Source organism: Strigops habroptila, chromosome 2 (assembly GCF_004027225.2).
Source record: "Strigops habroptila isolate Jane chromosome 2, bStrHab1.2.pri, whole genome shotgun sequence".
Classification (NCBI taxonomy): domain Eukaryota; kingdom Metazoa; phylum Chordata; class Aves; order Psittaciformes; family Psittacidae; genus Strigops; species Strigops habroptila.
The window spans coordinates 19832161-19856446 of NC_044278.2; the positions used below are offsets into that span (position 1 = coordinate 19832161).

At 40.0% G+C, this 24286-nt stretch overlaps 2 protein-coding genes across 3 annotated transcripts in view; one reads left to right on the plus strand and one right to left on the minus strand.

Moving 5' to 3' along the window:
• CMSS1 (cms1 ribosomal small subunit homolog) overlaps positions 1–24286 on the plus strand; it is a 236103-nt gene that overhangs the window by 78274 nt on the left and 133543 nt on the right. The gene's annotated exons all lie outside the window — the stretch shown is intronic.
• The window catches only part of FILIP1L (filamin A interacting protein 1 like), a 203898-nt gene that overhangs the window by 76673 nt on the left and 102939 nt on the right, over positions 1–24286 (minus strand). Inside the window, exons 4-5 of the mRNA XM_030477168.1 lie at positions 4833–5116; positions 1501–1674 (exon numbers count right to left, since the gene is read on the minus strand). Of these exons, the coding sequence (XP_030333028.1) occupies positions 1501–1674; positions 4833–5099 (441 nt within the window). The 5' untranslated portion in view covers positions 5100–5116. The remainder of the gene's footprint in view (positions 1–1500; positions 1675–4832; positions 5117–24286) is intronic.

Genomic DNA, 24286 nt, shown 5'->3' on the forward strand with positions numbered 1-24286 from the left:
TGTATTTTCAATTGAGTTTTGAGAAGATGCTCTGTGTTCAGGGCTACAAAGCTAGATTGTCAAAGGTGAGACATGTAGTCTAGAGGAACTGGATCGGCAAAGATTTTGTAGGCAAATACAAAGGTATGCTGTCATGGTGGCAAAGGAGGAATTTAAATGGCCCGTTCCCATACTTTGTGACTGATTCCACCTCTCCCTTTGTTTTTATAAACTTTTAAAAAGTCTGAACAAAACCTAAATGGATCTCTGATATAATCTGGGGGGATTTTGAAACTGAACTTGTTGAATGTCTGCTGGTTATGGCATCTTTTGGTTTACCAAGACAGACAAACTGTCAGTGGTCCTTCTAGCCTTTCACTTGCTCTCAGGATGTTTACCTTTGCCTTTTGGAATTACCAAAACCAGTGGTGTTAGAAATCCTTTTGCTGCCATTAAGTGTAAGAAGGAAAAAGTGTGTATAAACTTATGTAAAGTAGCAGACTGAACTTATGTTTTCAAACTTTTTTGGACCTCAGATCATTTCCATTTGTGCTCAAAGTTTCTGTGACATAATGCCACAATATTCTAAAATAAATTCACCTCCACAGTTGAACTTTATCTGTTTCAGATTATAGCCAGAGATTTAACCTTTGAGCCTCTGAAATGACTGTTGACCTTTTGCCTGACATCATTTTCTCTGAAATTAACTCTGTATCCTTAGGTACATGTCTGTTCAGAAAGCTTGGAAAACATTTGGTAGAAGAACTTTATTCAAAATTACTAGTTTTATTTTTATGATTATTTATACTGAGCAGCATACCAAAACATGTTTATTTAAAATCAAGAGTAGACACTTACTTGGGGAAAAAACCCCACATATTCTGATATGAAGGGATTTTAGTATCCAGTGCATATGCATTGCAGGCCAGAAATTCAGGTAGCATTGTTCAGAAAATATGGCTGCTGCTGCAGTGTAATTAAACTAAAAATTACTGAAGTATAATGTAAGAATGTTGTATTTCTGCCTGGATGAAGCTTCTAGTGACAGCTTATTACAGCTACTCAGACCAAGCAGGTATACCTGTGCCTCTCCCAGAGTCAGTGGGAGCTGGTATATGTAAAAATAGACAGACAGTTGTGCCATTACTGCTGAGTGGGCCCTTACCAGACATTGGTAAGATGCGCTCAATGAAATAAATGGGGAGACATCTGTTTGTACGGGTTGTGAATTTGGCTAACAGGAAGGAAAGAAGGAAGGGAGAAGAAGATGGTGTCAAAACCACAAGGCTGATGATCAGAGTTTGAGTTAGACAAAATCATGGATGTTTGTTTTTAAAGCCTCCTTGTGCAGCATAAATGAGGATCATTAGATATTTATTTTTATTAGAGACCCCACCGGACCCTGAACTTTGTTCTGCTATCACACTCATGTTAGATTCTAGATCTTCCCCTGAAGTCAGTGAGATATTTTCTGTTGAATTTGGTGGGAACTGTGGTTAGATATCAGTTATATGTTCATACCTCTCCCATAGGCTTTTCGTAGATATCTTCTTGCCATTGCTCAGCCTTTGTTTGAATAGCATCTCTCTGGAGGGCCTCTAACACCTTTTTTGGAGTAACGAAGCCGTACTGTGCTTCAAGCAAAGCCAAGTCAATTTTTTCAGCCTTAAGTACTCCTATAACTTCATCTTGAGCCTGCAGAAACACAAAGTAAGGTTTTGTTTTGTTAAACTCTGTATGTGTACTTACAGGTTAGCTGCTTTGATTTTAAGAAAACTTATAAACCTTTTTAAAAAATGATGTGTACGTAAAATAGTAACATGAAGACAGATAAATAGCACGAGGGAAGTATTGGTCTTTGTATTTTATTAGTTCTGCATAAATTCCAACACCTTCAGAACCCTCGTTGATGCTTCAGTACTTTCTTAGTCATCAGATCGTATTGCTGTTTCTGGACCAGGGTGTGGCATTCACAACACATAATATCAGGGCAAGGTGTGTCTTGCGGTAGTAAAAGCTGATTTTAAGTTGTTAATGCAAGGTATAGGATGGTTCCTGAAGCCTGGCAGTGTTTCACATTCTGTATATTCTGGGTGCAAAGGTGGCTTCTGTACTTCAAACCTGCCTGGGGTCATCTGTTGTTACCCTGAGCTTGTTTTAGTGGTGAATGTAGTGAGGTGTGAAATGCAGGGGATGTGGCCCTTCGCAACACACATTCCAAAGCCATGCAATAATGGCAGTCCTTTAAAAGAAGATTAATTGGTTCCTAAGCTGTCTGTGGGGTCCTGTGTGCATATATATATATACACATGTGAATGCATGTGTGAGACCATGCCGCATGTATTTACAGACATGTAGGTGTGCACGTTCTCATGTACATGCCCTCAGGTGATATGCAACCTTGCAGCATTAAATTTTTTGGACGTAACTGCTGTAGGGCATTCTCAATTTTTGAGTGCATGCTAAAAAAAAAAAAAGGGCATTTTAAAAGATAATGGTTAAGAGAAGGTGGTGTTACCTGCTTTCCAAAATCATGTAGTATAACCTAAAAATGTGGTCTATATTTTTACTTTTTTAATGTCACTGCATTTGTTTCCTCAGTCTTATAAAGTATCTGATGACATCCTGTTACCAAAGAGTAGGTAAAACATGTTCTCAGGTATGTTTTCAGTATGTTCTTCTCTGTGTATATTTCAGAAATTAATGCCTGAGTTGGCAGGTGCACGTACCTTCTTCTTGTCACACAGCATTGCTGTCTAAATCTATGCTGGAGAAACATGCTGTAGATACCTGCAGTATTTGAAGTGATCTATAGATTCTCTTTTCTCTTAAAAAAACCCAAAACAACCCCCCCAAACAAACTAAACAAAAACAAACAAAAAAGAAAACCAAACCAAAAAAACCCAACAAACCAACCCCAAACTAAGCACCAAGAATGATTCTTTGCTATAAAGTTACTAGCTTCTAGATGTTAAGTTGGAGGGGACAGAATACCTGGTGCGAATATTGTGCTAATTGTCTCAAAGTCCCACTTCTAATGATAATGTTCTTGAGAATATCTGGTTGTGTGAATGTTTGTACTGGGAAGGGGCAGGGGTACGGGGGAACTGGTTTAGGTCACCTCCTCCCCTTGGGCTGTGTCCGTCTCCTTTTTCCTGCATCCTCTGGTTGTGGAGGTTGCCTGTGTTCTGGTGACATAATTACATGAACTGTTACAAACATCCACTGTCTGCAATGATCTCAGTTAAAAACAAGTACATGCTAACACTAGATGGGTAGAATAGGAAAAGGGAAAATCAGAGGGATGTATCGGGAAAGGATAACGCTTTTAGTCTGACTGGCTGGAGCACTTCTGTATCCCTATTTGTGATGTGTTTAAAAGAAAATATAAAATAATCTTTCTAATCCTTGTCATTGCAGAAAAAAAAAAATAGAAGAGTGATCTTTGTGCATCTAAATATCTGGAATTGGAGAGTAATGGTATCTAACTATGAAACAATATTAGTTGGATTGACAGCTGATCTTCAGAGATTTGGCATTACAGGAGGTGGAAAATTAGGAATAAAAAATTAGGAATAAAAAATTACTTGCATTTTTCATTCTTAATGCTTCCTTTGGAATGTTGGACATGATTTAAAATGTCCATGTCAGGCTCATTGTTTTCCAGTTTTTAATTTCACTCCATTCCAGTTTGAAGTCTTAAGAATTGAAGTGTGTGTGTGTGTTTACACTTGTGTAATATAAATATATATAAGCAAACATCTCTTTTTTGAGAACAAGAGAACTGTTGTGGAGGAATGTGTGACATCTGAATTTTAATCTAAATTAAGAAAGGGCAGGTGAGCAGGAGAGAAATGCTTTGGAAACACAGAAATTGCTGTTTGCATAGTGAAATGTTCTGTAGAAGTTTGCCTTGGATCTATCCTCAGAGATTAGTGCATCTGTCAAATGTTTGTATTGCATGTGTGTATTACTGTGTAAACATATATGCATATGTTAAGAATAGAACTACCCAGATACTGTCTAGGTAATAAACTCTGAAACCGTGTGATACGCCCTTTTATGCCACTTTGGCGACTTTGCTCTTCCTTCAGCCTGTGAGCAGTTTTAAGTGGCCACCACTACTTCTGTGCAATCAGCCTGCCGCAGAAGTATTCTCCTTGCTCACTGGAAATCTGGCTCCCACTTCCTGAAATTACATTTGACAAGGTTAGGCATCATTTACCACTTGGCAGCTGGCTCCTTCTCTGAAAAGAAAAATGCTCATTCTTGAAAATCCAGTATCTTGTGGGTTAAGTGGCATGCGACACTTATGCTTCTTATTATGGAAAATGGCTATTTTGATTTTTCTAGCAAAAGTTGTTAGAATGCTGTTGAGCTGCTACTTGTCATCTGGCACATACTGATTTATAGGGAGTAATGCTCATGACTTCATAGGAGAGGTGAGATAAATAATAAAGTAACAGATCTTAAAGGTCTCTAACATGTTCTCTGTGTATGTCTTAGAGTGACAAATACTTTGTATTCAAAGTACTCTAGAACGGGGCAGCACAAAAGGAAAGTTTTGTGAATTCTCCACTTTGAGAGTTATGTGATTCTTCACGGTGGACTGAATGTTTTTAGTGTGATACAGGTAGTGAATAAATTTTATTTGCATTTAGGGGTGGTGTAAAGATCATCTTTTCTGGCTGATAGCTATAATTTGTGTTTTTCTGTACTTTGCAGTTTATATTTGTCCTTCTGTATGAAATTAGTTAAAGTGTTAACATGAAGGCCATGTGTGTTTGCGGTAAATTGGGGTGGGGGGAGGAAGTATGTTTTAATCTAGAATATAAAATAAGACAATAAATCACCTGTAATTCACCCTCAAGGACACTAAGAAGAAATAGCAAGTCATCACGAGAGAGATCCTCTCTTTTCTTGAAAGGACTTCTTTGTTTTTTCTCTGCCTTAGGGCTTCTTAGGATGGTGCTGTCTTGGGCTACATCATCCTCCTTCTGCCTTCTTTGCACATTTTCTCTCCCACTGTAACCAACTTCTTCTTTATGGTAGTCTTTTGGCCTTTGCTGGCTCAGCTTTGGTCTGGTTGGGCTTTCTGTGCTGTTACTTCTGGAACGCATTGTTTATATCTCTGAACCTGAAGGAAGGTGGGGAAAAAAGTAATTGTTTTAACTAACAGAGACTATAAAACTATTACCATAATTTATGGTGAGTATTATTCCCTCCAGACTGGTAGTTTTCATTTGACAAAAGCTGACAACCTTGTATAAGCCAACAGTACTGGGCTGTGATCCTTGCGTAAGTGAAGTGAGTTTTAACTGGTCTTGTGCAGTTGTAACAATTTTCTCCTTAGTATTTGCAAAGTCAGCAGCTTTAACAGTGGTACTGCAGTGCACATCACGACCAACCACATTTCTCATTTGAGAGACAGTGCCTACCTCGCCTTTCAGGTAGACACTGTGATGAGGCAAATTTAGGTTTAGAAGATTTTCACTAGGAAGATCTTTCTGTTCCAATTTCATTAACATCCCAGCCCTCTCTGTTGAGCCATGTTTTGTTTTTCTCAGTCTTTCCAAGGGAGAGCACAAAAGTGGTCCTCCACTACTACAAGTTACACAGTTGCATTCCGCATATTTGGCAAAATGTAGGGGTTGGCACATCCAGACTGCGTGATAAACATCCCCTCCTCAACACCATCACCCCCCCAAAACCAAATGACCTTGCTGATCATGGTGTCTGTCGCCTCCCGATAACCATGTAGTATAAAACCTTACTACTTCTTGAGTGCTAGACGCTGGCACTCTAGAGGTATTAGTACCTGGCTGAAGGGAGACCTGTCCTAACTAGGCCCCTTTGAAGTGCCACTGTTAAGTAAACATACTGTAATGCCTTTGCAGATAAATGACTAACACTGTATAAATATTGATTAACCTCAGGAACTCTGTTTTGTTTATCACCACTCAGATTAAGGTATGAATGGATTATAGTCCACTTCTACAGGAAAACGGTGGTCATGGATACTGTCTAGTAGACAAAAGCCTGAATTATGTGATTCAAACACGTTCCAAATACAAATAAAGCACATTTTTTCTTATTAAACGGCACAGCTAATTGCTGAAAGGTCCAGATAATTATTATGGCTTGTTGTAGCAGGAGATGCTGCTGATTTTGGCCTCACAAATATGTGGCTGTTCTTTCAGAGCTCCCCCTTACATGTAGAGTCAGGTTCTGACTCTAAATCCAAAACTCTGTGACTGCACTCCTTAACTGTGGTAATTTTCCATGGAATGCTACAAATACTTCCTTTTGTTGTTTTTCTGCAAGAACAGAGGAGGTGGAAGCAGCTTTTGGTTTGTAATGGATGATGGCTGAGAGTGGGGAGAATTTATCAAGAACATTACAAGAAAAGTAGGTGACATTTTCTGTAATGCAGAGGTCTCTTCTAGTCTTAATTTAAGGCACTCATAACAGCTTGTATTTTGGGAGAAAAACTTGTTTCTCCAGGTCTCCAGATTTGCATGGCAGTGTGCACTAGAACATGGGAGCTTGTTGCAGTGCATGTAGGAAACTGAGAGTTGCTCACAGCAGGCTGACAGCCAAGTCAACTGATGATGACTAGTTTAAGTTGGTGCTCATCCTGTCCTTTCAGTTGAATGTAGTTTCTCTTTGTTCACTGTGGTCTGCCTCTTAAGCTTCCTTACCTTCTGCATCTTGCTTACAGAGTATTACTGATTTAGAAGACCACTGGTTTCCTTTGAGCATAAAATGGTGGATGCCTGCTGAGCTTTCACATACAGTTATTAGCTAGTGTTTATAAGATCAAATGCAGGAGTTGGGAGTTAAACCAGGTAACCTGAACTCACTCTCAGATTGTCCATGCGCTTTGATGCTGTAAGCACAGGATGCTATGAAATGCATAAGTAGTCCGAGAAGTCCTTGCATTTTTGCCCCTCGTGTGCCAGGTGCAGCAGCAGTCTCGACGGGACATTAAGCTTCTGTCAAACTTGTTGACAACAAGTGTCATTTTGGCATTTCTTGCAGAAGGGAACCAGTGCATAAGGAAGAGGTTCATACCTTTTCAAGCTTTTTGAGTTGGCTGCACCTGGAAACAGAATCCTGAACTTGAAAGGACAGTAGTCTCAGTGATCCTGCCAAGAAGGATGCCCTCCCCTATGTTTTCTCTTACACCGTACACATGCTGTTGGCTACAAGGCCTCATGTCACACAGTTTTAACAGCTGCAGAGGCCTAACTGTGACTCCCTTTTAACCTTGTCCTGTCTACTACTTAATCAGGTAGAGCAGTCCTTTTTACACTGGAAAAAGGCCCTTAGTCTCTGAAGAGGCCAGCTGACCTGCCAAATAGGTTACCTCCCTATGGAGATGGCACCTTTGCAGTGTCCCAGAGTGGTTTTTTCATCTTTTCTTGTTGAGCAGGGTTGTTATGCATGCTTTACTTGTATTCCATTCTGGCATTCCTGAGTGCCAGTACCTGTGATTGAATTTGCTGATGCAAATATTTATCTGTATTAGCAATTAATGTGAATGGTTAGAGATTGAAGTGGCATACTAAATGTATGCTTGAAGCAATTTTTTTTTTTTTTATTGGTACTTGAATGTTGCTGACAAGAGAGGCACAAACACTCTGGCTGCTTTATTAAATTATTCCTTTTCTGTCTGTTTATTTAAGCCTTCTTATTATCTGTATATTGACTGGCATCCCTATTATTTGTAGTGTTGTCTGTTTACATAAGGATGTGAGTGCTAACATGGTTGTCAGAGGATGTAGGTATGAGTAAAGGAAGGGCAGTCCAAAGCATCGAATTACCACAGACAGTGTAGCTGCTCATGTAGCAAGAAAGATCTCAGAAGTGGACAAAAATAAACATCCCATACACCTGCCTTGAAACTCCTCACTGCCTTCGAATTGACAGACCCCTTAGATGTGGCACCATCTAAGGGACTAACCCTCAAAGCGCATCTGACATTTTGGACAGAATATCACCTGCTGTGTCATGCCCTTGGACCATGGGAGAAAGATGATCCCTTCTAGTCCAGAAGATGCTGGGCTTTTCAAAGTTAATAAGCCCTTAAATAGTTGTCGTGTAAGCAGTGTCGTTTGAAATTTTCTGTCTGTGTGTTTTGGTATGTAGGGTTATTTTCTACTCTGAACAGCTCTTTCCATGTTCTTCAAGGTTAATGAAGAGCAACTATTTTTCTTCTTTTTCTTTTTTTTCCTTTTTTAAATTTTTTTTTAGGTAAAAATATTAATAGGCACATAAAATTTGTGAGTATCAGTTGTCTCATGGCACCCAAAAAAGTGTTTCAACCCCCCTGAGCCCAGGCTTTCAAGATTACACTAACGAGTGGCAAAGTTGCCTTTTTGCTTATCTGTGTCTCAGCTGCATTTCACTTTAAATTACATGTTGATGGTGTCTGTGTACAAGAAAGCTGTCTTGCAAAAAAGAGGTAAGGAAGAAGTAATCCTTCTTATAACAAGGACTATAGTTCACAGAGTCTCTGTGGTTTCTCCTGGGGGACCAACTCTTGCATCTTGTGGCAAACTGCTGCATAGAAGCTAGTTTAAGCCCTGTTTTTCTATACCACCAAGAAGGATGACGAGAAAAGATACCTTAGAAAATGGTAAACAACTGCTAAGAGAAGGTGAGAAGATTTGGTTGAGCTTGTGCGTTGTGCTTGTGATCTGGTTTGGATCAATTAGTGGGATTGTAGCTACATGAGCAAAAGAAACAAGGATGCTTGTCAGCATTTCTGTATGATGCTTTACATACCATCTAGGCAGTATTTGCTTGCATCAAAAATAAAAGATTGAAAGGGACTACCCGGAGCATGAAGTCACATCTCCTGAAATCACAGATCACTGTGCAATGGATACTTAATAGAGTTTAGTTTACTGCACGTGTGCTAATAGAGGAGCACAAGGCCTGTGTGCTGCACTGTCGTGCTTTCCTTTGCATTGAGGTGTCTGTTTTACTGAAGATTTTGCAGTGGTATGTTGCTTGAAGTCACAAGCTGTTGGTGCCCAGGCTCATCAGATTCAGTGCCCCTTGGTAGACTGGTTCCAGATTCAAAATGGAGTAAGGGTAGGTTACATTGAAACATTGTGCTAAATCAAATTATTGCAGGTAAGGTACTCAGCAAAGTTTGAATCTATTCTCAGTGTTCATGTCCTTGTTCTTTTTATAGTTTGTTTTCTGTTCTCTTTTTTTAAGGAGCTTGCTCAACTTTGAACATGTACGTTGTCCTTCTGTATATAAAAGAGAAATTTTCCTCTCATTAATGATGAGAAAGTAATCTGAGGGATCAAAATATACTTTTCTGAAGAGCCAGATGAATAAATGACCAAATGTTTCTATGATGTTAACTTGGTCTCCACCCTCTCAATCATATTCTGAAGGAGATGAAACTCCATTTGTCTCTTTGGCAGCAATGAATAAGCAGGTGGTTCAGAAATCCATGCACTTTTGTGGGAAAGACTGAAGTATCTTTCAGAGATGACTTCATCACAGACACTGTAGGACTTTAAGAGACATCCTTTTTTTCCCATCTATTTTTCCCTTTAGTGTTTTCTCTTTAGTCAGTGATTGAATTATGAGCTAACAAAATCCCTCACAGGACCAAATCTTCCCTTAATCCCAGTGTAAGGATCCTGAATAGTTGAGAACTTGCAGTTTCTTCCAAAAATCCATGACTAAGCAAGGAATTACGTCTTTCTGGTTTTTAACATCCCTTAAAGGAATATGGCAATCCTTTTGATTTGCTGAAATTGGTAGGATTCCTAAAAACAGACTTACTTTTAAAAGGAGTTGAGATAAGATTGCTCAACATCCAAAGTAATGAGAGAATGCAAAGCACATGATACCTTTTGGAAAGAGGTCTGCAACCCTCTGCCCATCACTGCGAATGTGGTTTGGGGCAAGAAAAAAGGTGGTCTCACTTTAATTACTACAGGGCTACAGGACTTTTCTTCTTTTCCTGTGTAGCAGAAACTACTTTTAAGCATCATGTTTATCTTAATGACACACATGCATGCCTAAGGAAAAAATAATCTCCTGTCCCTGTTCTTCTGCTTTCATGTGTGGCTGTGTGCCAGGTAGTATCCAGGCATGGGAAGGGGCTTTTGGCTAGGCCACGTCACGTCCTCCGCCAGAGAAATCAGCGGGTTTGTCTTGTTCTCCTTCTGTAGTCCTGATGTGGCCTGCGGGCCAGCAATTGACCTGTGCTGAACCTCAGGAGAAGATGAAAATGCCTTCTTATTAATTGGAATCCTAGGATCTGGCCATTTCACAGCATCACTGAGCCTTTTCTGGAACTGGTGCCTTCTGACAGAATGTGTTTAGGACTTTCATCCTTCCTCTGATTGGGAATACATCGCTTTGTTGTAGATTTGCACCACTTCCAAAGAGGCCATACAGGCCTTCCTTTTGGGTAGGCTGCTTTAGTGTTTTCGATTTGCAGTGGCTTCTATCCAGTGAGATGTTCTGTCATACCATGGCTGACTATCACATTTGGGCTGTGCTCTTATTCACAACAGACGCTTGTGCTATTTTGGTGCATAAGGCTGGGCAGTAAATGAGCAAAGGCTTCTTTCCCTTCATGAGTTCCTCACCCAGGGACTCTGGGATAAGTAAGTGTTTCCATCCTGGCATGGAAACAGCAAGATTAAGCTGTTTATCTGGGAAAGCTGATACAGGAGTGCTTACCTGTGTAGCTTGATGCATCTCTTGGCATGCAGAGTTGCAGGGGGTCAAGCAGGAGAAAGACAATAAATTACCGGTCTGTTTTCCCTCTCGCATGATCTTGTCAAATTTTTGTCTTTGAAGTCCTTGGGGATCCTGCAAGAATGGCAATTACTCAAATGGGAAGAAAATCTGGATTCAACAGAGGATGTAAACACTCCCAGACAGGAAAAGTGCATGGTTGAGAATTGGATGTCATTTTTGTGCTGGTCATGGTTTATGCTCATCTGACCACAACTCAGATTTCTCATCCCTTGGAGACAAGGGAGCCTCTTCTGAGACGCTTTTTGGGCTGTGTTAGAGAGTTGGCATGTTACTCTGCTGACAGTAAAGGTGCTGTGAAATTTCCACCATCTGTTGTCTCCTCCTTCCCCTTCCAATCCTGTAGTGTTCTGCACATATGCAGTGATTGTGGTTAGGTAAGATCTTCCCAAGTACATTTTGCATATGAGGTCTGTACAGGCTTTAGAAGGCTGCATCTGTGTGAGAAGTTTTCACCAGGTCCTTTTGAAGAATGTATCATTGTCAGCTGTCTGTCATTTCGTGACATTGGCATGTGAACTTGTGATCTGGTCTTCGCTCTTCTAGTGTCTTTAACTCTCTCTCTCTCTCTCTCTACATATACACGCGCACCACAGGACATTGTGCCTGGAAGGAAAGAGCCTTCACCACATGGCCAGTTGCTGGTTTTGTGGCTCTGAGCTCAAGTTAAGCCCTTCCTGATTAACTGATCAGATTAACTGATCTCAGTCCATCTCCTACTGAGGCTGAGGTGGTGTTTGCCCACGTATTTGAGTTCATACTGCGGCAGTTTAAACCATGCCCATTTACAGTGCTCTGCATGAAGGCATAAGCTGCTTGCTCGGAACACACTTGAAATTTTCATATTAGGAAAATATGGTTAGGAACATATACTTCTAGTCAGAGATGTCAAGCCTTGTTCTAATCAGGGTTCTTCAGATGGTCCATAAAACCAAGTGGTCTGGGTACTAGACCTCTTTATGATGATCCATGAGAAAAATCAAGAGTTTGGGCTCCCTGCTATATCGCATAGAATTCTGTGTTTGTTTTTCGTGGGTTTTTTTTTTTTTTTTTTTTTGGCAAAACTGGGTAGCTCGTCTGAAATCTGAATGGAGACCTGGATTCCTCAGAGATTCCAGCTCAAAAATCAGTACTGTGGGAGTTTTCTGTCAGGGGCTGATTTTTTCCTTGTCTCTGGTCACACCTTGGAACAGTTTCTGACCATAGCTAACGCTCAAAGGCACTCGCATCACTTTTTCCACCTGCTAAACCCTTCTTCTCTGTCCTCCTTAGGAAATCAGCTCTCCTAGTTTGTGGCCCAGCATTTAAGAAAATTACAGTATATTTATTACATCATATGTATACAATTTATGTACCAAATAGGTTAGACACAGTAGATTTGTTTGAGGTGATTTGTCTTCTTGCCTCAAGGACACAACGTGCAGCTAAGGTTTTAGTTGTAGAGGGAGAACGTCTTTGAAGTTGTATATAGAATCATAGAATGGATTGGGTTGGAAGGGACCTTAAGATGATCTAGTTCCAACCCCTCTGCCATGGGCTGGGAGACACCTTCCACTAGACCAGGTTGCTCTAAACCCCATCTAGCCTGGCCTTGAACACTGCCAGGGATGGGGCAGCCACAGCCTCCCTGGGCAACCTGTTCCAATGTCTCACCACCCTCATAGTGAAGAATATCTTCCTAATATCTAATCAAAACCCACCCTCTTTCAGTTCAAAGCCATTCCTCCTTGTTCTATCACTACATGCCCTTGTAAATAGTCCCTCTCCAGCTTTCTTGTAGGCCCCTTTTGGCACTGGAAGACTGTTATATGCATGGTAGCTGCAATGTGCTGCTGCAGGGCAACAACACTAGTATAAATCCATGTTTTCATGGGTTCAAAAGGCGGAGGAGAAATCAAAATAGCTAGATTTTCTTTAACTTTCTGCTTCTGGGAATTGAGGATTGTGGGGAATTTTGTGCAATTATACTGAATTGCTTCTGAGAGATTAATATGGGGAACTTTTTCTCTGCTTCCTTGAATTTAGGAGATTTTTTGCTTTCTAAAGTAAAATGCTTCACACTCATTTTGTAATTAGGCACTAAAAGCAGATTATTTATAAGGATTTACACAAGAGAGATTTTTGTTGCGTGTGAAAAAATGTTGTTATAAGATCAGGTAGATCTTAGTGCTTGAAAAGGTAAACTGCAGTGTCATTATTTGCTTCTCTGAAAAAAAAAAAGTCAATCTTGCAGTTGTCTGTATGACAGATTTTTATTGGTAAAGTTCACTGAAATAAAACTCAGCTGTTCTGATTTCAATTATATGAATTTGCTTTCCAGATTAGACTGTTCTTTTTTTTATGAGCATAAGAAACAGTTAAAATTATTTAATACAGCACTTGAGGTTTAATTCTTATTATTCAGCTGCTGTAATTTTGGCTCCATTATATAATTATTTTGTAATTACAGCATTACCCAAAGCAAAAATAGGAAATAGTGCTGCATGAAAAGAAAATGTTGCTATCGTTGAAATTGTGTATCTAAATGCATTCTTTTTCCTGAATATCTTGAAATTAACTGGACTGTAGATATTTTCATAGCAGGATAATTCAGCTCCAATTTAGTTTAAGTACTGCAGTATATATTCAAAATAAAATTAAAAAAAAAAGGAAAAAAGAAGAAAAAGGCTGTGTAGAGAGAAGTCCTAATGGAACCTGGTTTTCTGTAGATCCATATGCCTATTGAAAGGCAAAGGCAGCAGCTGCTGTGGCTGAGTTCGAATCCACATTTCAAGTTTTCCTCACTGTGGCTGTCTTTCAAGTCTTTCTGCAGGCACCAGTTTCTGTGAAATCTGTAGAAGTGTCAGCATCTTGCCCCCTCTCTCTGGCTTCTTTGCAACTTCAGTTGGCCTTTTCCCAGAATCATCTGTCACGGGGGTGTTCATGACGCTGAAGGGTAGCATATTCCAACTTGTGAAACAAATGGATTTTTGCATTTTGCATAACATGTTTCTGTGAATCCCACAGGCAATACCTGAAGCAGGGTATTTGAGGACTCGAGAAGGGACTAGCTACCTATTTGTAAAATAACAATATGCAAGATTGAAAACAGAAATGAAAAACCCCAGAGCAAGTGGTTTTAGGTTTGGGGTTTCAGGATAGGCCAAAATTTTCTGTATGGTAGGTCACACACCTTCTGCCTACTGAATGGTGGGGTTTGTGGATTGTTTTGGGGGGTGTTTTGGTTTGGTTTTTTTGGGGGGGGTAGGGGAGGTAGAGAGGCTTGCAACTTTACTGAGGGTTTTTACTGGCTTTTGTTTTATGTTCTGCAGTTTATTGATCTGATCTAGCTTTTACACCTCTATCTCATTTCTGACTCTTTCATGTGAGATCCATGCACCTCTCAATGCTTATATTTCTGGCTTTTGCTTTCCCCTTTCTTACTAAAGACTTACTAATCATAATCTTATAGATGCTCTGGTCAAGATTAGTATATCCTTGTGACAAACATGGTGCACGCATACCTGAAGGTGTTGTCTCAGCAACTCAGTACTTTTGTGCAAGTACATGGCAGTTTTGGCAGAGTTTAAAATCCAAGGGAAGTTTCTCAGTGCATAAGGCTCTCAAAATGCTCCATGTGTTTGCTTGTTTCCTAACTGGCAGGTATGTGCCCTTGCTTGAACATGCTTTTGATAAATGGGCAACCTGCAATAGTATACATTGCTGCCCATACTTTTGCTGTCCTCAGCAGAACTGATGTAGCCAAAATGCCATCACTATGTGGTAATCTTACAAATATTTCTAGGTGAGTTTTGTGATACCAGGTTGAAAAAAAAGATAAAAAAATAGGAGAAAAAAAATCCCTTTTTTCGTAATGTTCCCTCCCACTCCCCAAGACTTCCTGTCACCCTCAAAATGGGAACTTTTAATGTTCTATATTAATAATCTAAGTGGAATTAAAAGTACTGTTAATTTAACGTTTTTCTTACAGTGTTTTTGATAGTGTGACAGATCTCTTAATTTTAAAACTATTTTTCAAATTAGTGAGAAGCAAACTACAAATTTTATGAAGAGAAATCTGACAGAAAAAAAGACAGTGTGGTGGAATTTTTACATCTCTCACTTCACTGATTAACTTTCCCTACACATACACATGCATGCATACAAACACCATTTCAGTGGCCAGTGTGTCTATTATAATATGGTCCCTCCTTTCTGGTGAAAGATAAATTGTCTCTGGCAAAGAAGTGCTTGTGACCAACAGTCTTCTTGTGTGTCCTTAAGCATGCTCGTGATGTCATATAAGATCATTTTGAAAAGCAGCCTAGAATCACAATTCGCTAAAGAGTATCTAATTGAAGAAATAGAATGTTATGATACTATTAGCTGTAAGAGCTGGGGGCAAAAGAGAAGAAACCAATGGTAGTTCTTGTATTTCACTGTGTGTTTATCTCCATACACACACATACAACATTTTAAATAATGTGTTTGTGTACCGAGTATGTGTCTGTAATTCTCTTGTGCTTTGGTGCACGTGGCAAATACACAATAAATGGTCCTTTATAAACTTTCAGCAGAAGAGCAGTAGTACACACAGTTGAAGTACCCTGCTTTTATTTTAAATGAAATATGTATGGCTAGTAAGCAAGGATTATCTAGTATGCGTTATCTAGTGTAAGTTAATTTGTTACCCCACAGTAATTGGTCTGGGTATCCAAGACCCAAACTTCTTAACCCTTGCAGCCATGTCCATTTCTATTTTATTCTTTTTTTTTGAATCTGGTTGGTGTTTGCATACATCCGTGAGTCATGAAATAGGCAGCTGAGACCACAGTGGGGACTAGAGAACAAAAATGTATACCTTCAAAGTGAGTCTATATTAATTTTCTTCAGGGGTATTTTTGACAAGCATAGCTTTGTTGAGACATTTCTTTGTGTGGGAGTGTTTGCCTCAGCGTTGCTTTTCCCCACACATGAAAATAAACCACAGACTTTTACATATCCTGAGAAAAGTTTCTTCAAAGAAGGATCAAAAGTCTTTACTAGTGTCTGAGGAAGCTGCATGGCTGCCTCTCTTGTGAACTCATGTCTATGGAGCTGGCTAAGACAATCAAGATCATTATTCCGTTGATTTGATCATTTGCAACCTGCTCCAAGAGGAGATGCCTTGTTTGGAGAAGGAGGAGGTGGGGGAATCCACAGGTGCCCCTGGTTTTACCAAGACAGACATGAATATAATTTTTCAAAACCAACTCTGTTGTTTTTCCCACTACCCTACTTCAGACAGTTGTCTTTAGCAGTCCATGTTTAGGATTTCTGTATAAGAATGAGTTGATTGATATTTTTAAAGACACAATTTCTTCTTTTGTGGCTGTTGGAGTTATGTGAAATGTCCAGATATGGCTTTCACAGCAATTGTAGATCTGATTTTTTTTGTTTGTTTGCTTGGTTGGCTTTGGTTTGATTTGTCCAAATATCTCTTTTTGTCTGTTTTTCGCATCTAAGCAACACAGAAAACATATTAGCCAAGCTTTGAAAGTCTGTAAACTTCTCCCTGATCTGGAATTCCCCACCTTTAGACTGCTTTGAGGAAAATAGTTTAATTTTTCTTTTTCTTAAGCCCTGAGTTTTCTTTCTTACATTAATGTCTGTCTGCCTTCGTGAACTTCATCTTTCATACTTCAGGCCAATTCTTTATGTGCTGCCTGATAGCAGAGAGCACTTAACTCATAGAAGCTGTTCAGAACAGCATTTCTCTTTTGAAGGATTTTACTGGTTTTGTCATGCTGGCACGAAGCATCTGTGAACAAGGACTAGGTGGGACTTCAGGCTTGTATCTAAACCTAGGATTTCTGAGTTGGTTTGGGGTTTTTTTTGGGGGGGTAGTGGTGGGTTTGTTTGTTGTTTGTTTGTTTTAAGCCAAACTTTTTCATACTGTCCCCATAAATGATTACATTTTGCTGCTATCTAGAAATCAGACAGTAATCTTTGGAATTTTGGAAATTAAAACACTCAAGTTTGTTTTTTGGTTTTTTTTTTTCTACCAGATTGTAGGGTTTTCTTTTAGCTGTGGAATAAAAGAAGCTGTGGTTTTCTCTGTATATACTAAAGTTCAGATCTTTATTACATTCTGCGATTTGGTACTTTATGTTCCTGTGTCGGAGAAATGCTGAGTTTTTCTTTGTATTCTGTAGTACAAAACCAGTGTGATATCACATTGTTTTCTCCTTGCTTTCTTGTCTCATTGATGGCCATACCTAACTATGTAACAGCAGGCTAACATATTTTTTCTGACTGTGACAATATTTAGTTTTGCAAGAAATCAGCTCTGGCATTTTCCATCTGCAACTACAAAATAGCAACATGCAGATGGCTGTGGAAGATTCCTTTCCCCGCTCCTCACACCCACTTTCTCCATATTTAATATCCAAGAGAAAAATCAGATAAATACCTAAATCGTTCTTTCCCGGGAGTTTAATAGAAGGAAAATCTTTCTCAGATCTCCAGTTGTCTCACTGTAACCTTTCTATGCATGAGACCTTATTTCCTGTAAGATAGGTTTTAGGTTCGAGGTGTTAGTGAAGGGAAGGGATGCTCATACCTTGGTGAATGGCATGAGTTCTCTCCTGGCCTCTGAGCTAGGAGTACTGGCTGAGTACAGTGCCCTGTATCCCCCTCATCCAACTCCACGTACTCTGCCTGTGAGCTCTTGCTGTGATTTATGGTGACAAGTTGCCTGATTTTGACAAAGGTGCCCTAGAGTCACAAGATGCTCCTAAGAAACTTAGATAACTTTAATTTCTAGGCTTTGGTGGAAGTGGAGGTCAGTGTTGCATTGGTATTTTGAATCAAAAATCTCTGTTTTGCAACAGGAATATGTGTTTATGCTTTTTGTTGTTTCAGAGGCTTTTTCTTCTTTTCTTTGGGTTTAATTATTCTTTTCTTCTTACTTTTGTTGGTTCTACCTGAAGATTTTGTGGCAGCAGGATTTTTTTTTTTCATTATCTGGTGCTTGTTCACCTCCACACAAACAAACACAAAGCAGGTAGGAGCTTCCAGGTAAAGTCTCAAGTCAGCTTTGTAGTTCTTTATTTTTTTGAAGTTTTTTTTTTTTTAATTCAGATGGTTTATTACGTAAAATAAGCCAAAGTCAAATTCTGACTTCGAGTGGTGGCTTATTATTTTTTTATATTGTTCATCTTAATTGGTGACTGTGGCTGTACGTGTCTGCCAGGAAAATGTGAAAAGCACAGTTTGAATAGTAACTGTACACAGTGAAATTAATTTTTGTGTGTGTTCAGATTACAGGTTTTACTAGGCATGACATTCGTTATTATTTATTATAATGGCTTACAGTTTTGGACCTTCAGCTCCCGTAGGAATATACCCTGTTCTGATGACGCAACTTTGGAAAATGCAATAAAAATGTGCTGGAAACCGCAGCTTTCTAATAGGAAGTTTCTTAAAAGCGGTGAAGTTAAATTGCCTCCTCGCAGAAAAAGAAGTGGAATGGAGGTCAGTGAGCCGGGTAGATGTACCTCCTCTGTGTCCCTGTCTGTGCTTTCTTCTCCTCAGCCTCCACTGCCCCTTGTCTGAAATTTGGTCTTGAGGCCATCCATCTGTGCTTTGGCATAGGACGAATGGAGAGGAGTCATGTATTCCTTTCATTGCTACATAAGGACCCTGCAATTTTGTTACATGAGGTTTGTATGTAAAGGCAAATGTTGATTTGTGGCTGCAGCTGTGACTTCATCCTGGTTTTGATTATTCTGCAGCTGAGTCCTTGGAGGGGGAGGGCAAGCCATGCTCCAGAGGTGACTTAAAGCACATACTGTTGTTTGTTCCTCTCTTTGTTTTAACCCTTGTTCAAATAAAATATAGCTGTGGCCAGTTGCTAGCCCAGTGGCTAGTGGGAGCTGAGGAATGGGATTTTGCAGACATAAATGGATGCATATATATGAATATTTTACAAGGGTCTTACATTCAGAGAGGTTCTAAGGGAACACTAAAGTCTGGATGCCTTCTTCCCCATCCCCACCCCTTTAAAGTGCTCTCTGAAAAGCCCAGTTCAAATACCTGTTTAACCTTTTGGAAGAATGGTAATTAACATTAAAGCAGAGTCTTTGTATTGCCCAGCTTAGCTGCCTGTCATCAGTTGTCCTATATTTTGCTGGAGCTCTGTGGCATGCGTGTTGGTGCTGGAGAGACTTGGCAGAAAGCTTGTCCACCTGCCTCTGTGATGGCCAGTGACAAACAGCATGGAGCTAGGCAGAGGCAAGGTGGGATGCGAGGGATGCAGTAGTGACCCTTTTGCTGCCTCTCTTCAGCCTTGCAATTATGGGAAGATTTGGGAAGGAGCCGGCTCCCTGAACAGCAGGCATCATAAATGGGTTGATCTGCCAGGAGAGCGGTGTTGGAGTTCCTTTTTTTGGTCTTGGTAGCAATTATATTGTGTTCCTACTGGTGTTTTCCTGGCAGCTGAGGACAGGTCTGCAGCTTTTTAGGTGTGTTAGGGAGGGCATGGGCAGGTGACTATAAATGTTTGCATTTAACATGCAAGTCCTTCCTAGTGAAGCAGTGAGTCATATCCTGCAGGCACAGAGGGCCTCTAGAGCTGCCGTGTATTGAGACTTCACTGAAATTATTTTATCTGAAGCAAATACTTAGCTCCTGAGAGTACCATGACACTTCTGCACATAAATAGTGCTAATTTGTTATACATTAAGTCAGCGGATTAATGCCATTTCTTAAAGTACCTGTGCACCTCATCATCTGAATATATCTTCCTAATTCTGTGATACATAGGTACACGCATCTCTCCAAGACATATATTAAAAAAGTACGTCCTGGTCAAACTTCTGACATGAAGTTTGCTTGTGAACATTTGCTTAACATTACAAAGAATAATAATTCCAAAGCAGCCCCTCGTTTGGTTCTGGAGTGGTTGTAAAGGAGTCATTTTAACACACAACAGGTGTGTGTAGTGATCTTATGTTCTCATAGTGTTTACATTCTTTCTCTAAGAGGATAATTTTTCTTAGCACTCTGTTCCAGTCAATTCTGTTTTGAATGAGTAAGTATTTAAAAAGTGTTAACACTGGAGTTAATTTACCTTGATTGAGACAATACGCAGCCCTGAATAGCTAGTTGTTCCTCTGTGTGTAAGCAATTCTGTTGGAGGAATGATCATAGATCCTAACACTGCTCTGACACCAGAACGTTAAGTTTTCTGCTCAAATAAATTTCTGGAGATAAAGGAAAGGAAAGGCTTTAAAATTAGAGGCTAGAAATTATGTCTTGCATCATTTAATACCAAATGCCCGGTAACCATCAGAGTGCATACGGCAGGATTCTGCAAGCTTTCCTTGTGCTCTAAAGTCTGTGGGGCTGAATGTGTAAGATTGGATTACAGAGTTTGGGACTGTAGTATAGAACAATTAGTATACTAGCAGTATAACTAGTATACTGCTAGTATAACTCAGACTACATGCATTTGCCTTTAAGTATAGTCTGGCCAGTCACAAAATGTAGCATTTTTAAAGGTCTGTTGTTAACACAAGCATATTCATTAATTAAAGAAACAAATCTACAGAGAGCAAGATGCTTTCTCCTTACTTTAAGGTTTAATCGTTTTCTTGCCATGTAGCCTTAAAAAGAAGAAAAAGGAAAAAATGCAACCAACCAACCAAAACCCACAAAGAAACCCAACAAAGCATGAAATTCAGTGGGAGAGGGAAAGGTATATTCATTATACCTGAGAAGTAAAACTACTGTCCAGTTTGGCTTTTAGGGTTGAACTGAAGGAAAAACGAGGAGGAAATGCATATATATGGTAACAGTGAGGTAGACTGTGGCTCATAACACTGGTATTCGAAGTGGTATTGCTGTGATTATTTTGTACAGGTTCATCGTTATTTTCTTAGCTGGCATGAGCTGAAGACAGTCTCTGTGTGTTTATCCCCAGAGCATTTGCATAGTGAAATTGTTTTTGTCATAACTTCAGCTTCTTGCAAATTAGAGCTGTAGAGCTGAAACTTACCCATCTCTTTAAGGTTAGTTTGTGATTTCTTTACAATGTATATGGTTCCGGGCATATGCTTCAACAGTAAATAGTAGTGCCTCTTTCCAGGAAATTGAATTAAATTTGGGTGGTTTTAAGTTGCTCTTCAAATAAGTCGAATGTCTTGATTTTTTTCTTTTTTTCTGCTCATCAAAAGAGTTAAGTAAAATCTTCAGTCATTTTTTCGATAAAATGGAAATAGCCTTTTGCAAATCGCTGTTCTAGTTTTAGTGTTGCTTTATTTGAAGAATGATATGTTCTTAATGTGCTGTTAGGTCATAGGCAGGGTTCTTAAACGACACTGAAAAAATTGGTAAGTCATTATTCACAAACCTGATCATCTTTACCTTACCACATCTGCATTGCACATTTCAAAATGAAGTTATTGCTAAGAGGGTATAAAAATGCATTGCATTTCTTAGGGGTCTGAACGATGAAGCCTTATGGCAAATTCTTGTTCTTGTGGTGTTCTTCATCTATCTCGTAAATCAACATTATCCCAATTGATATCCTTTATGTTTTGTGATCAACAGGATTTGTCAGAGATGTGGGGTTTTAAGGATCTGAACTAGATACAATTCAGTTTAGCAGGTTGAACTTGATCCTAAATGATTACTATTGTTCAGCGCCCATAAAAATAGTTTGGAGGCTTAGTCAGAACTACAGTAATAAATGTAGTGAGCAGGCTTTGAAAAAAATTTAAGAACAGGATCCTGTGAAGTTATACAGGCCACCTGTGCAAGACGTAACCCTGTGGAGATTTAAGGCTGCCTTCCCAAAGGGCTTGTACAATACTTGTAAGAAATAGCTTTGTCGAATTTGCAGCTGCCTTGTTAAGCATGGCCCTGGTCATCTGCTTCATGGCTTGGCAGGTACAACAAAGGCAGTGTTTCAGCCATCATTTAGAGAGCCTGCAAGGATGCCAGAGAGAGACTCTTCATCAGGGACTATAGTGATAGGACAAGGGGTAATGGGTTCAAACTTACACAGGGGAGATTCAGGTTAGATATAAGGAAGAAGTTCTTTACTGTGAAGGTGGTGAGGCCCTGGTGAGGCTGCACAAGGAAGTTGTGAATGTCTCATCCCTGGCAGTGTTCAAGGCCAGGTTGGATGGAGTCTTGAGCAACGTGGTCTAGTGGGAGGTGTCCCTGCCCCTATGGCAGGGGGGTTGGAACCAGATGATCCTTAAGGTCTTTCCCAACACTAACCATTCTGTGATGCTATCTAACCACTGGAATGATGGTGCTTGCCAGCACTGCTCTAGGGGTACCACAGGCCCTTGCTGTGCCCCCTGTCCTGAGCAGGCAGTCCAGCCTGGCTTCAGGTTTTGGTGCTGGAGTGCAGAGAACCTCTGCACCTCCTAACCAGCTGCCCTTGGGACAGCAGGATGGCCTGGAAGGATGAAGGGACAAAAGAATCTGTAAGGAGGGAGGAAAGAAGGCCATGGCAAAACACGTGTATGACAGTTTTGGGAAGTGGCCGCCAAGGTTGGTGTTTCATCTTTGTTTTACAGAAGCCATGCATGTTGGTTGAACTGAACAGAGCATCTGGAAGCCTCTGAATAACACTGTGCCCTATTGTTGTACACAAATAAGGCTCCTATGTATTTATATATATATATCTCTATAAAAAAAACCTTTAAAAATGTCTAAGTGTATATATGCACACTTACTCTACTGTGAGGGAAAACTGTAAGGGCTGTGGCCATGACATGTTGTAAAAGAAGATGATTCTTTGTCCAGAATAAGATCTCTTAATATACATGTTTGCTTTCAGATATGCAGAGGAGTGCGTGGAAAGGTTTGCACACTAGCTGTACATATGTGCTTAACCTAGCTGGCTATAGGCAGTGAAGAGGGATGGGGCTATCAAAGGGCACTTCCACAAATCCAAGGCTGGATTCTTGCTCAGGAGAAGCCCTGCTTTCTCCATGAGGTGTAGCAGGAGAGTGAAGAGACCGGTTGATTAAAAAAAGCTAGGTATGAAAACTCCTTCCTTCCCTGTTTGCACTCTTTCTTCTGAAAGGAATCAGTTTGCTTCTCAACGATGTTGAACTGCTTTTTCAGTGCAGCATACCACAACTTGTTATTCTGAAACCCTGCAGAATTGATGTCAGAGTTGTAGCAGGAACATATTAAAATAGATGGCTTATCAACCTATTTAATTAGGTGCTTCTGATGATATCTCTAAGCAGAAGTCCTGAGGTAGTTGTTAGCAACCGTTACTGAGAAAAGAGGGCTTCTTAGGGGATCCCTCTTCAGCTCAGTCTCTAGCACTGGTCAGAAACCACAGAGCTTTAAAAAACCAAGTAACCGAAACGAGAAAGCATCATTATGCATTCGTGCAAACGTATTTTGGGTTTTAGATGCAGTCGATTCCCTATCTCCCTTACCAGGTTACCTGTGCTCTATCTCCTAGGACTGCTATGCCATGACTGTTCAAATGGGGAAAAAAATGTGTAAGAGGCGTCTGATTTAGGACGTGGATATCCTGAGCAGCACACATGAAGTAAATGGAAATAATTATTTTCTCATGCATGATAACCAAGAGATGCTCAGTGAATCAGTTCCCCACAAAATTGAAACCAAGTGCTTCCTTGCACAGCACATAGTCAAACTGTAGAGGTCAGCGCCATAGGATATCCCTGAGGCCAGAGGTGTTAGTGCATTCAGTAAGGAGATTCACAGAAGATCAGTTTGGTTGTGATAGTTTGGCAGAATGTTCTGGAGGCAGCTTAAATCCTTAAATGGCAACTGAGGGCGTGCTAGGAGAAGGCTCACTCTGTTGATGCTCCCAACTGCTCTTGTCCCAAGCATCAGCTTTTGGCCCCTGTCAGAAAGGTTTTGGAACTAGTTCAAACTCAGCTTTCCTCATGCATTTATCCTGTAGCATGGGTGAGACTCTAGACTATTAATTCTTCAGTACCCTTTAAAGCTAGGTAGTGAAATACATTTTGTTGCAATTTGCTAATTATTTACAGCAGGGAGTCACTCTAACTTTGCCCATGTGATACTTCATACATCAGAAGTTATAGCTGTCGCAAGTCATTATTTCCATTGAGAATAGTGATTCATCTTTCCATGAGTCGTCAAGAGATCTCACAGTGGGAATGAAATTTTAGCTCATGTCACCATTCTGTAAGAGGAAATACATATGGAGACAGGACATTATGTTTGGATACATGTGTTTTCAGTTGGACTGGGTTGTCTTTAAGAACTTCTGTCTCTGAAGTATTTTGAGTGAATTTCCTATTTATTTGTCCATGGCTAGCCTCAGTGTGGTACTTGTAAAGGAAGAAGGCTTGCTTTATGGAAAAGGTACACTTCAGCTTAGCCTCTCAAGTGTGGCTCAGTCCTATTCAGGAGATCCAGCTTTTAGTGTGGTAGAAGAGTCTCTAAGAGATTTCAGTCTTTTTCTCCATGCTTATACCTGCTGCTATTCCAGTCAATGTTTTAGCTGTCAAATGCA